The sequence below is a fragment of the Hylaeus anthracinus genome, unplaced genomic scaffold, assembly GCF_026225885.1.
Source record: "Hylaeus anthracinus isolate JK02 unplaced genomic scaffold, UHH_iyHylAnth1.0_haploid 12002, whole genome shotgun sequence".
NCBI lineage: Eukaryota > Metazoa > Arthropoda > Insecta > Hymenoptera > Colletidae > Hylaeus > Hylaeus anthracinus.
The window spans coordinates 3,158,926-3,171,631 of NW_026534349.1; the positions used below are offsets into that span (position 1 = coordinate 3,158,926).

General features: G+C 43.6%; 1 protein-coding gene and 1 long non-coding RNA gene across 4 annotated transcripts in view; one reads left to right on the forward strand and one right to left on the reverse strand.

Moving 5' to 3' along the window:
- The window catches only part of LOC128891549 (uncharacterized), a 150,952-nt gene that overhangs the window by 47,786 nt on the left and 90,460 nt on the right, over positions 1-12,706 (forward strand). The window lies entirely within an intron of this gene.
- LOC128891530 (PH domain leucine-rich repeat-containing protein phosphatase 2) overlaps positions 1-12,706 on the reverse strand; it is an 83,800-nt gene that overhangs the window by 43,636 nt on the left and 27,458 nt on the right. For all 3 annotated transcript variants that reach the window (XM_054151076.1, XM_054151077.1, XM_054151075.1), the window contains exon 4: positions 6,245-6,379. In XM_054151076.1, the coding sequence (XP_054007051.1) occupies positions 6,245-6,379 (135 nt within the window). The remainder of the gene's footprint in view (positions 1-6,244; positions 6,380-12,706) is intronic.

Genomic DNA, 12,706 nt, shown 5'->3' on the forward strand with positions numbered 1-12,706 from the left:
AAATTCATTTTCCTCCGTTGGCTCTAAACTGATCACTCGTTAACGCAATTTGCGAGTCACCGAAGCTTGCATCGACTCCGAATGTCGGTTACGTGGAATTTTTACCTTCCGCCGGATACGGAGATGACCAATCCACGCTCGCGCGAAAAATACTTTCTTACGAACGCCGAATCCCTCGAAATAAACTAGGACATAGTAAAACAGTCGAGCAACCGTATGAATATTCATCGATCGCCCCGAATTTATAACCACTCACGCAAATCGACCGAGTCGCGTTACTTTTTCCGCGGTACCGAACGAGAACGCGACGATAATTCAATTTCCACGGGGAAAAATAAAATCTCCCGCCGATTCGTAGGCTTCTCTGCTGTTTGGCTACGAGTTCCAAGGCTTTGCGAATCGAGTTTAGTGGATCATCTGGATGAATGATTATTGCGCTGTGGAAATGTAGATGGGGGGGTTGAATTTTTTGTTGTTGTTTTACCGGGGTTGAAAGAGTGTCTGACTTGGTTCAAAGGTTGTAGAGTGTTCATCAACGCGAGTTGCTACTGTATTGTGTTTAATCTCTGTTATTGTTCTATCCCAGTGATGGGCAAAACTCTAGGCTTCGAATGAATCTAAAGTTTGCCGACATGTTTGTCTCATTTCCTCTTTTGAACATTTTCCAAAGAAGGAATCACCGATCTATCCCAATCTTGGACTCGTTGACTTCGTAAGGCAGAAATAAGACACCATCGTGTTAATCATTGAAAAACCAGATGTCTAACTACCCAACAACTACGAACGAACTATTCGCACCCTAACAAATCCGAGGAATACCATCGCAGCTCGATAACCAACTCTCGAGTAGCCTCCAGTGGCCACTGGCACGAATTTTCACAGCGGACGCTCGTCCAATGTCGGCGTAGAAGCCCATCCCGCAGCCAGTGGGCAACTCTAAATTCAGCTTTTCCGCAACATCGCGTCGTTTAAAGGAGGACGCGCTTTGATGGCCGCTCCTTCGGGATCCGAGGCTTGATTAAACTCGAGACGGCTGGCTGGTAACAGGTGTTCACCATCGGCGAGCGTGCTGAATCAACAGCAAATAACCTCCCCGGAACGATCTCGGTGTTCTGCGACTTTACAGACATCACTCACGGCAAACTTATTTATTTCCTGACTCTCGCGGCCGCAACAGAGAACGAAAAGGGATCCGTGAATCTTGCTCGGTGGTTCGCTGGGCGCATTGCGATTTTCGCGTTGGTACGCCGACATAATTAGGAGGTGAGTCGTGTCGATCCTTTTACCCCAACTTTCGACATTTAATTTGCGATAGCGTTCGACGGAATTCCCGCCCTCGGGGACTGTAGCGGTGTTTTTTGAAGCTACAGTACGGGTTTAGCAACCCCGAGGTACCCGAGCTAGAGGGGTGCCAGCTGACCCATATAGATGAGAAGTAAGAGATACTGCAAAAAGTATTAATACAATGCAGGGGTCATGTAGAGTTCACTCTCACTAGTGAAGTTACGAATTTGCAGAGATTGCAGAGCCTTCAATTTTTTGTCAGCAAATATTCGGTAAAAGAGCCCGTAGGTTTCGTTAAGATCCGTTTACTACATTGTTTGGAAAAAATTCGTAATAAATACCTGTAGCCATGGTTAAGGAACGAAGGAAAATGGTTCTGGACAGACAAAGGTTTATTGGGAGTAACATGGTTATATAGAGAGAATGGAATCATGCAAAAGAGCGTTATACAATTGTTGATTTTGCAATTTTACAATTTCCAACCATTGAAATGGGAGAATCATTCTGTACTTTCCCGCTCGTAATTGGCGTCCAGGTATTCTGCTACATGCCTAATTTTCAACGTTCTGGAATTATACGTTGTATTACACTGGTGTTGTCGCTGCCGTTGAATTATGGTTTACAATAAACGGAGGCGCGGTGAGAGAACCGCAACCAACGTTTCCAACAGTATTTACATAGAATGTTTTACGTGACGGGATATTCGTTGCGATTGTTACAACCATGGGTTATTTTTGCGACCATTTGTAACGAGAAAGGAAATCCACTAGTAAGTAGTAATTCCCAGGAAAATGGGATCGAGTGTTCCGGTAGACTTAACACGTTTTCCACCCGCATCGAAGCGATATTTACAAAGGTACTTCGCGTCCCCTTAGCGTGCCGCGACCATTTTACGGCCTACGTTGGTCCGTGCGAGGCGAACGCCACCGAATACATACAAACGTCCATTGATTCGAACATTTTTATCGAATGACAACGGAGTTGAGCGTCGCTTTGCCGAACGTGACCAGAATGAAATCATCGGTTTCTCGTCTGTCGAGGATCGTTCCATGTTTTCAGGGCTATAAATGACACACAATGCGATGGAAAACATAGAAGTTGCAGTTTTTCTCCTCCTCTCGTGGCTCCATTCCCCTCTCGGGCAGTTTTAGAACGAGACTATTTCAGATTGTTTCTTTTTTTTTTTATTCTTTCCATAAATGGCACTTTTCGCCAGGGATTTCGTGTTATCGACCAATTTCATCCGATACAAACTGTCTCGATGATTGTCAGCTGATAGCGAGATATAAAAAATCGTTAATCCAGAAACAATTGCTTCACAGACTGATCGAGACGTTGCATGACGAACCTTGACAACGATTGTATAAAAAATTGCCGAATACAATAGTTTTCTTTTTCGTATAGATTCAACGTCCCATCAACGCCTTAAATACGGTTATTAGCGACGACTGTTAGGAGTGGAAAGTGTGAAATTCTTCATTTTTTCGAATAATTCAGACCGATAATGTAACGAATGTACAATATTCGCTCCGTTACTTTTCAGATAAATAATTTGACCGATATTGGCCGGCCTCCGATTCTAAGCGTCACGCGAACTTTTCTACCTTTCCCGGATGCTCGATATTTCCATCTCGATCGGCTAATAAAATTAACCTTTGCGCGTCACCTCTCGAAAACAGCACCGTGCCGCGATCGATCGTTTACGTCGTTTCTGTTTTATTCATTCGTTTCCTGCACCGTCGCGATCGATTAATTCGGAACAAGACATTTCGTTTTTCCGCAGTTTTATCCGACGAACGGACGCGCTGTTTTTCCAGGATGCAATTTACAATCGGCCGAGTCGTCCGTGTTCCTGCTGCGAGTAGTCGCAATGGGTCCGGGGCGCAAACAGCCATGATTGGCTTCCAACGATCTCCGTCTGGTTATCTAGCTTGCTATTGCTGGTTCGTTCATTCGCGCTTAAGCTTCTTCGCGATTTAGTCGCCGATTGTCTACCGGCGACCTTTTCCTCGTCGGCCGGTCGAGAGTCGAGAATAATTGCATCAGGTATTCATCGTCACGTCTGATCGCGAGTGCCGCAGAAGGTCCGGAATTTAAATTTCCTTACCTTCTGAAGAATTCCTCGTTCGAGGAATTGAACTGTACCGAGTATCGTAACGCGACGATTAAATAATTAGAGGTAATTAAAGTTTCATTCAAAAGTTTAAATTTAAGGCTGTCGCGAGTATTATTTCTTGTAGTATAGGTGACAGAACCTCGCTAAAATTTCACTAAGAAATTAAATAAATTACGAAGACGAGACGTCGAAGAAAATAAATTTCCATAGGATTCACGAATTTGGAGAAATTGCAAGAATAACGACTCGCTTAAACTCGACAAAAATAAGTTCCAATTATACAGAATCGTAGTATTAGGCTCGTATAAATTTTCGCGAATAATTTTGCAGTGAACGTGGTATTCGTGGCTTTAGAAAGGCTGCAGCGTCCGATTTCAGCTTGTTGCCAATATTTCGTGATAATTGCCAAGAGGCTTCAACGATCCAATTTGAAATCGATTCGATTGAAAACTGACGATTCTAACGAACATTACCGTTCGCTTGACAAGGAACGAAGAATCGAAGTTACACAGTGCTACGATGCGAAGGAGTATGTTCTTTAAATTCAAGGAGACAAATTGAGGAACGAGGAGGTTAATTGCAACACGTTGCTTCCTACGCCCGTCATTTTTCGTTCAAGGTTACTCCAGGGAGAATCTGACTGATCCGTATGTTTGAAGCCGTAATTGCACGTCAAGACGATAAATCTCCTCGCTGAAAGAAATTCCTGATCCGCGGCACGCACTCGGGATGGCGACAGGATCGTTCTACGGGAAGGATAAAGGACAGGACGTAGATAAATCGTGGTGTTCTACGGAGAAGGGAGAAAGGGGTGTAGTCCAAGCCATCGGATACACGGGATCGACCCATGGATGTTTTCGTTTCACCCTAGACTGACGTTCTTTTATCTCCTGGAAGAGCTGCCACGAGACAGGGGAACATTTACGTAAACGGCGGAGGATTCTAATTCTATAAAAAAACTGTCAACGACGCCGTAGAGCACGATTTATCCAGCCCGACAGCTTCATGATTTATAATTGTATCGAAAGACAGGAGCAAGAGGAATCGCTGTATTGAAAGTGTCGCTGCATCGAGGTTCCCTATGAATTATTTTTTGCGGAAAAATGGAGTATCATGTTTGAATATATCTTTCGCAGTGAAACTATTCGTTTATACGATAAATAGTGCGATAGTCGAAGGAAGAATCTAACATAGGTCTAGTATTCTGAAATTGTACGTATAAACATTAATATTCCCTCTCTCGAAACAGTTGATCTCTTACGAACGCGGTCCGCAAGAACTGACAGCCGAGTGGACCGTGAAACACGAATCCGCCATTTCATTTTCCACGTTGGGGACTTCCGGAATGGATGCTTTTATTCCCGCCGTCGGCATTCGCATCTAACGCGGCGGAAGTTGAACCGTCCGTGGCCCGTATTCGCGAAAAGAAATCCAATTTAAAGTTCACTTATCAGTCACGGAGTTACTTGTATCGGTAATGTTCCTGCCCTCGACGAGTGGCTGCAGCTCAGACAATTGAGCGCCCGAACCAGCTTCTTCCACTTCTTCTTCTTCTTCTTCTTTCTCGGGAGATAAATCAAAGTTGAAGATAAATCAAAGTTGAAGATAAATCTTGCTGCTCGATAAGGAACTTTCGAAGGGAAAGATGTTCCTCTTCGTCGATACGTCCTTATCCAAAAACTCTACGCGATCTGTTTCCGACCCGTTCCTTCGAGACGCGTGGAGATCATCCGATTATTAACCGTGTTATGTACCGAGATTGCGTTCGAGGTTGGTCATCGATTTCGGTTATTTCTTGGCGAGCGAGAGGTACTACGACGTTTTGGAATATATCGGCTGTTTAAGGGACGTTTTTGGCGCGAATGTGGTTTTACGTGTAAAAATGGATAAGAAATTTGCTACGAAATTTTCATGTGGGAGGTTTATTCTCTACTGATCAGTTTGAAACCACTCTGAAACTAACTGCATGCGACCGTGGATCTAGGTAAAACAAAGATAGCGGAGTAGGTAAAACAAAGAGCGCAAAAGGTTTGTAAGAAAATTGAATTGAAATGTTTGCGGAGCACGCGTGCAATGAAATGTACAGCTTGGCTGGCGCGTCTGACTATTACTCTCTGTTTCTACTCGCGTCTGGGTTCATCGATATCGAGGTACGTCACCGTACGTTTCACCTTTTTATTTCGCTGCTGGTTGAAGTGGCCAAAACACGAGTCCCGGAAATATTCGAAATCAGCTTTTTTTCGAGAACAAAGGCCCCGCGCGGAAAAGCTTCGTTGCACATTTTCGTAATATTTTTACACAAAGAACCGCCTTCTACCCCGGATATATTCCATGAATTCTGGTTTGCTATCTACGTGCAAAGCGAAATCGCGTCGAATCCACCATGCATTCTACGAATATTGAGAATCAATTTCCTCGAGAACGGAGTTGGATATGAAAAAAAAAAAAAAAAAAAAAAAAATGATGTTTCAATCCACGTTGTTCGAATTATTTTTCCCCCGAATTTCAGTCCGTCGCAAGTTCCCAGCCGACGATAAACTTTACATGAAAATAACTGTGTGTTTCATTAACACAAGTTTCATTAACGACCCTCGACGTATCAATTCTTCAGAGCGTATTCGAACGCCTGAGATTTTATGGATGCCGTTCCTCGACCTCCACCCCGATGACGTATGTTTCAATAATTGCAGCGGTAAGAAAGCCAGCCAACGAGAGAGATAAAGTTGGCAGACGTACCCGTTCGGTTTTTGCTTGTACGACAGGCCTTAGGCTCTATTCTTACCGACTGTTTCTTATTCCGGTGGGAGGCAGGGGGATTGGTGGATTCTCGAGTGGAACGCTTACCCGGATAAAGAAAGAGCCTGGATCCGATGACAGCCAAGGGTCGCCTCTTCCACTGGGGAAAAACCAACCCCTTCAACACGAGCGCGTACCCGCAACGGCTGTATCCCGCCAGATCAGGTAATGGCGATGCGGGTCCTGTAACAAAAAGATTAAAGAAGTGAGGAACTGCGGCTCTGATCGAACCGAATAACGCTGGTACCGGTCTAAGAGACCTTGACAATTTTACTTGCGTAATTTCTAAACGAAAATAATTAACGAAAATACGTCTCTTTGTGAAAATAGATACACTGACGATTACGAAAATCGTCGTTGAAACAGTGGCACGCGCATGTATTTTGACAAAAGAAATATTGCGATGTCACTTTGAAGCCGCCGATTTTTGGTATAATAATTAATTGCATAGCGAATTGTACAAAAATATCGCTGGACGTTTCGAACGGGATGCAAGGGGTGCTGGAATAAAATGTAACATCGCGAACGTCTGGCGATATTTTCTTTTCATTCGCTAACATGTAATTAATTATTATACCAAAAATGACGGTAACTTAATTATTACTGTTCGTAAAATACACCCACACGGTTTTCATCGTCGTCAGTTCTTATACTTTTATAAAAAGAATTGAAGACTTTAAAATCTATTCGAAAACGACGCAAGAAGGATCGGTCACGTGCTCTCGAACTGCATCGTTCTTCCACGGTAACGTTTTAAATAAATGGAAATATCGCGTGCGAATCGTTGCGCATTTATCGATTCATTTTTACGAATACTTACGGCACAAGGACGTTCTCCGTGAAAGAATCGATTCGTGCTTGTTCGGTAAATAAAACGTCAGTTTCGTTAGAAAATAATGTCAAGCATGTACGCGATCGATGAACATTGAATGAATCGTTCGCAAGAGCAATGCGTCTGGAAAATACAGGCTGGTTCAAAAGTCACCGTAATTAGGTCAAGTAGTCTGTTTACACGCGTTAATAATCACGGGAATCGAAATATAACGAAGGAAACCGAGGAAGGCTCTGTATGTTTCGCGAAACTTCATACACACAAGCTCGGTAACTTTACTAAGAGCATCTCCTAACGATAACAATACGGGAAGCGCCTACAGTCGACGGTTCTCTGTTCCAGAGAATGATCTCGACGCAAGTATACGACGTTCTTCCATCGATTTACCGCTTCTCCGTGCAAGCTGTTGCAAATGTTACAAAATAGAATCCCTAGGGCTTCGGCGAAGTACCCTGGAAGAAGTTGGCCGAACAGATTTCGAATTCATGAAATTGTAATTCCCGACTGTGCGTCCTCTAGGTGCGAAATGTTATGCGCGTGGAATTTAGCAACCTCGGAAAGCGCCGGGTTGATGGAGAAAATTGAGGAATCGATTATATGAAATTCTGGCCACTCGAACTGGCGATGGAAATTCCTTTGAAAAGTATAAATAGGATCCGGCAACCGTTCATTCAAATCTCCTTTGATACACTTTTGTTAAGGAAAGGAAAACAGTCGCGCAACTAGTGCAAGCGAAATTGACATTTGCACGTGACGCGAGCGTGGATCGTTATTAATGCGGTTCGGCGTTAGAATTCACCGCGGATGTTACCGAAATTCATCGTTAGATAACATTTCATAGTGCAAAGCATGCAAATCATCCCCTAGAGACTGTATAGACCGTGCTCTCTGGAAACGGTAATGTCTATTTCATGTGCGGATGCATAAACGTTCGGAAACTATTTCCGATCGTCTTCTTTATTTTTGCGACGGGATATCCAGGGTTGTTGTTTCTACGCGAGTAGACTCTACTCAGCAGAGTCGATTAAAACTTGCTGTAAATTTCTCTCGTCGTTTCATTTTTGATACATCAACATTTAACATTCTCTTGCTTCAATTTCAGTTTCTTCTCGAGTTTTTTTTAACAGCAGAGCCTGTTACTTTTACTATTCCTTTTAGACGGAGTCTTAGAATTACCTTCATCCTTTCCAGGTACCTTTTAATGCTCTCAAAGGGTCTTAACGCGAAAGATCTCATTAATAATGCCCTTTGCCTCGGATCTTCTCTAAATACGGCCTTTCCGGTTCTACTAATGGAACAGTCAGAGGATGGGATCGGTATTACGTTCCTTTCTAATTTTCCAGCTGCTTTCGTTCCATCGACCAGTATTATTTTGCAAAATTACAGCGTGCTTTGTCTTAACTTCATTTGCGAATACCGTACGTAACGTTCGATCACGTAACGTTCAAGTTGAATACCAAAATAGAAAATAAAAGGAAAATGTTTATCTCGCTATCGCCTGAGTGGTGCACCGATACTTTACGCGTTAATTAAATAATTCCCAACGTGATCTTCAGACACTCCTCGATACGATGGGATCACGAACCCGCGATAAAGTCACGTGTTTGTTCGAGCTAGGGTCGAATGTATCCGTTCGCATATTAAACGAGAGTCTATCGAATAAATATTGACGTTCACGCGGCTGCTGATGCGGCTTCGTGTTTGCTCGTAGATTAACGAAGGTTAATTATCGCGAGCCGCAGGTATATATTATAATCGGACGTTATCTGCATACAAAGTAGTCGCACGCGCGCCATGTCATGAGAACTCGCCACGTGGCGTGCTTATGGCGACGATAAAACGTATGAAGAATTACGTCGTCTTCGATATACCCGCACGCGACCTTTCGCTTCTCTATTTTCTACCCTCGCGCGTATACCCGTGCTTCGTACTCCATTCCAATAGCGGACTGCTGAGAATTTTTGCCAAGTGCAAAGTATTTAATATTCAGTCGTGACTTCTCGTGGATGTTTTCTCTGTTTAAGTAATATGAACACGCATATCCAGAGCGTTAAACGAGAGGTTATTGAATAATACACGACATTTACGAAGATAATAAATATTCCAATTAAGAATGTTACGACCAAGATTTTTGTGCGATATTAAGTACGATGAAATGGCAATACATCTGCGAAATTTTGCATTCAGGACAACAGTAATAACATGGTGTAAAGAATTTCTTCTTCTTTTCTAATTTTAGTACTGGCTTCTTCCGAATTTCTTCTGTATTCAAATAAATCCCAGGCTGTTCGTTGCCAGCCTCATTTTCCTGTCATTGAAATTTCGATATTATCGGTTTGCAAGCAGCGCCGCAGGTAAAGCCAAATCGCGAACGGGGCCAGGTAACTTGATTCCTGCCGCTTTCACCGAATCGTCTATCGAGGACCTTTCATGGTCCCAGGTAATTACAGGACGTGCTTGGATCTTGTTACACCGTGAGTATGCTTTTAATGGCTTACCAGCCCAGCCGCGCCATCACCTTCGGCCAGGTTAATTGCGTTAGTTGGGCACTTCGTCATCTTTCAGCCCCCCAACTCGCTCGAGCCGGGTTTCGATTCCGGGACGGATGAATTTGTTGCGAAAAGAATTAATCTATGCGAACAGTGGTCGATTTTCTAGGGCACTAACTGTACTTAGTCTCTATCATTTTCTACTATCGCATTTGTCTTTACATTGCTTTGTATCTCTCCTTTAGTGCCCCAACTATAATGCATTATTGTGTATTTATGCAGTTCTATACTGCATCATTCCGTATCTTTTTGCATCAGTGTATATTATTCTGGAATGCTGTCTCCGTGCTATACTATGTTGCATCAGGTTGCATTATTCCGTATTATTCCGTGTCTACGTAGTTCTAAATAATATTTCGCAGTAAATTGTTAAAAAGATTATCGATCCATCCCCCCAAAGCAACCAGTACTCCGTTACATTTCGGTTGAACAATTTTTATTCGAGAACGAACCGATAAAAATCGTCTATTTTCAGGAAGTTCGTGCAAAGAGTCGATTAGCCGGATGAGATATTCGATAAGTTTGGTACCCCAGCCGATAAAGTATCAGCGAATGTTTATCGGTCGTTACTTGAACACCGAGCAAACGGCCCTTGCGACGTTTCGCTCGGGCGCAGGAGTTGGCGAGTCGTTGAACGTTAATTTTAGAAATGGACGAAGTATCGTTTGCGTCAGGCCGCGTTAGTTTCTGTTCTAACTTCCGCGTCGAGTTCCATTTGTCATTATACTAAACTTCCCGGCGGCAACTTTCGGCCCTCGGGCCGGAAATTTCCCTGTATTGGACAGGCTCCCGAAGCGCCCGCCGGTTTCTGCTTCCCGTTGGCTAAATATTTATATTACCAGTTAGCTACGCGAGTCGCGCGCCGCGCAATAACGCTGTTACTCGCACGCGAGCTGCAATTAAGGTAAAAGCACCGGTAATGGACACCTTTAAGGCTTTTTTTCCAGCGAGAAAACCAACGTTTCGCTTCTTATTGGATCGCTGCGCCCAAATCACTGGGGCCAGATGGCGAACTCTCCCCTGTGTGGCTTAAAAAGGGACAGAAAGATGCCGAGGTAATTTTTGTGCTTGCGGTCCTTTGGGCTTTCATTTTACAGGGGTTTCGAGTAAGAAATTAATGCAGGCAGGAGGCACTCTTTAATTTTTTGGTCGAGTTTCAAAAAATGGGATAACCTTTGGATCGGGTTGATTTTTGATCGTAGGTAGCCCTTGGTCTGGCGATTACAATGGACGTCTTGATCCTCAAAAACTGTAATGGTCCAAAAAGTGTTTTTTTTTTTTGCACCAATCTCGATGAATACATTACTTCCAATTGTTTCTTTTCCGTGGAAGAACATCAGTTTTCTAGATTAACGGTATTCAATATTCCCGCCCCATCGAAAACTACCCGAAACCTAATCAGACAGTAGATTTCGGAGCCTGACGCTACGATGGTCCTCCGCGTACTTTTAATGTTTTTAACGCTTTAAATTAAATCACCGTCTTCGAGTCTCGACTTCCCTGAAAACGTTAAAATATTCGAATAGAATGTAACATCGGCAAAGAAATACCTTCGAATGTTCTGAAAATGAAGCAGCGGTAATTAATGGGTCAACAGAGACAATAGCCATCAACCAGCGTCACCGATTTCCCTACATCGCAGCTTCGTTCCCAACAATTTAAATATTTAATCGCGTCACGGGTCCGCGCTGAATCGAGCGACTTCTCGGGGAGAAGAATCGCTCCCTTCCGATATTAATTCAATATTCTTTCCCCGATACGGGCGACCGTATTGGACCGGATATTTCCGAGGCCAAGGATTAAGAGCGTAAGTTAGGCGGCAGAAGTTTTTAACAGGGGCTGTTTGAAGTTTCTGAAATATTACCCTAAAGCCGTCGCTCGCGTCGCGTTATTTGTGGCGGGATCGATTTTAAGTTTCGAAGAATAACGCCCCGCTGTAAATTCCGTATTCAAGGGGGGTTAACTTTGAATTTGAATGGGACGCTCCAAGTGCGAAGCAACTTTGGATAAATTATCGTTTTAATCTCCGCGCTGATACAATCTCGGTGTGCCTACGAATTAATTAACGGTTCGGTTCGTTATTTCGCGACGCGATATATCTTCCACTAGTTCCATTGTTCGATATTTATGTAATTATTCATGTAAAAGTTGTCGTATTAACAGCAAACGTCGATTCATTATCTAGAATATACTTTATATAGCCGGTGGCCAAAATGAGATCAACGCTTCGTACCTTCGTTCTTCTTTTTGCACGAGTAATTTAATCAAAATATCGAACGGTATCGCGGAAAAAAAAAATATTGAATTGGGTCCCGTATTAAGTTTATTATGTCTTTCGCGACCGACCGATGTTATCCAGACAATGCTTAGCCGCTTTAAACGAACTCTGCCAGGAATATTCCCAATGAACATTCCCGTCGTAATTTAAATACTCACGTAAATGTTATTTCTCGATTCGATCTCGCTCGCCCTAAATAACACGAGAGGAATATTCTTTTTATCCGTAAAAAAGGTTCGGGTTCGGAGTGGTCGAAGTGGCTCCACGCCAGGGGATTAAAGCGGAGTACTCCGCGCGATAAATACATTTTTCACCCCCGGAGTAGTATTGCCCTCGAAACCGCCATTTTCGAAGCGAGTATCAATTTTACCTGGCTGCAGGCGGTGGGCGTCGGATTCCTTCGAGATTAAATGACAGGTTCGCGCGTGCGCCTCCTCCGTCTCGAAGATAGGAGACTATGGCCCAGTTCACGCGTGCCACGGTAATTATAACGTTATTGCCGCTATTAATGAGCAATTTCAGGGCTTCTGTGCCGTCGCACGACGCCCGCGTAAACTCCAAGTACATTATACGAAGTTACCTTATACAATTTGCCTGGCTAATTAAGTTAAAGCGTTATATGTCAAGCTTGGTTACGTGATACCAGCTCGCGACTGACAAAAACTCCTCCTTTTTCCTCGCCGCTACGAAAAGTCCCTACTCCCCCTCGAGGAAAGTCCGTCGAGCCGTATTTCGTCGCGAGCAACTGGTAAACCGAGTTCATAACTGTCGCGGAACAGCGCGAAACTTTTCGAATTCCTCGAATTTTTCCGACAATAAGTTCACCCGTGTTTGGGGTGGACGGGACTTCG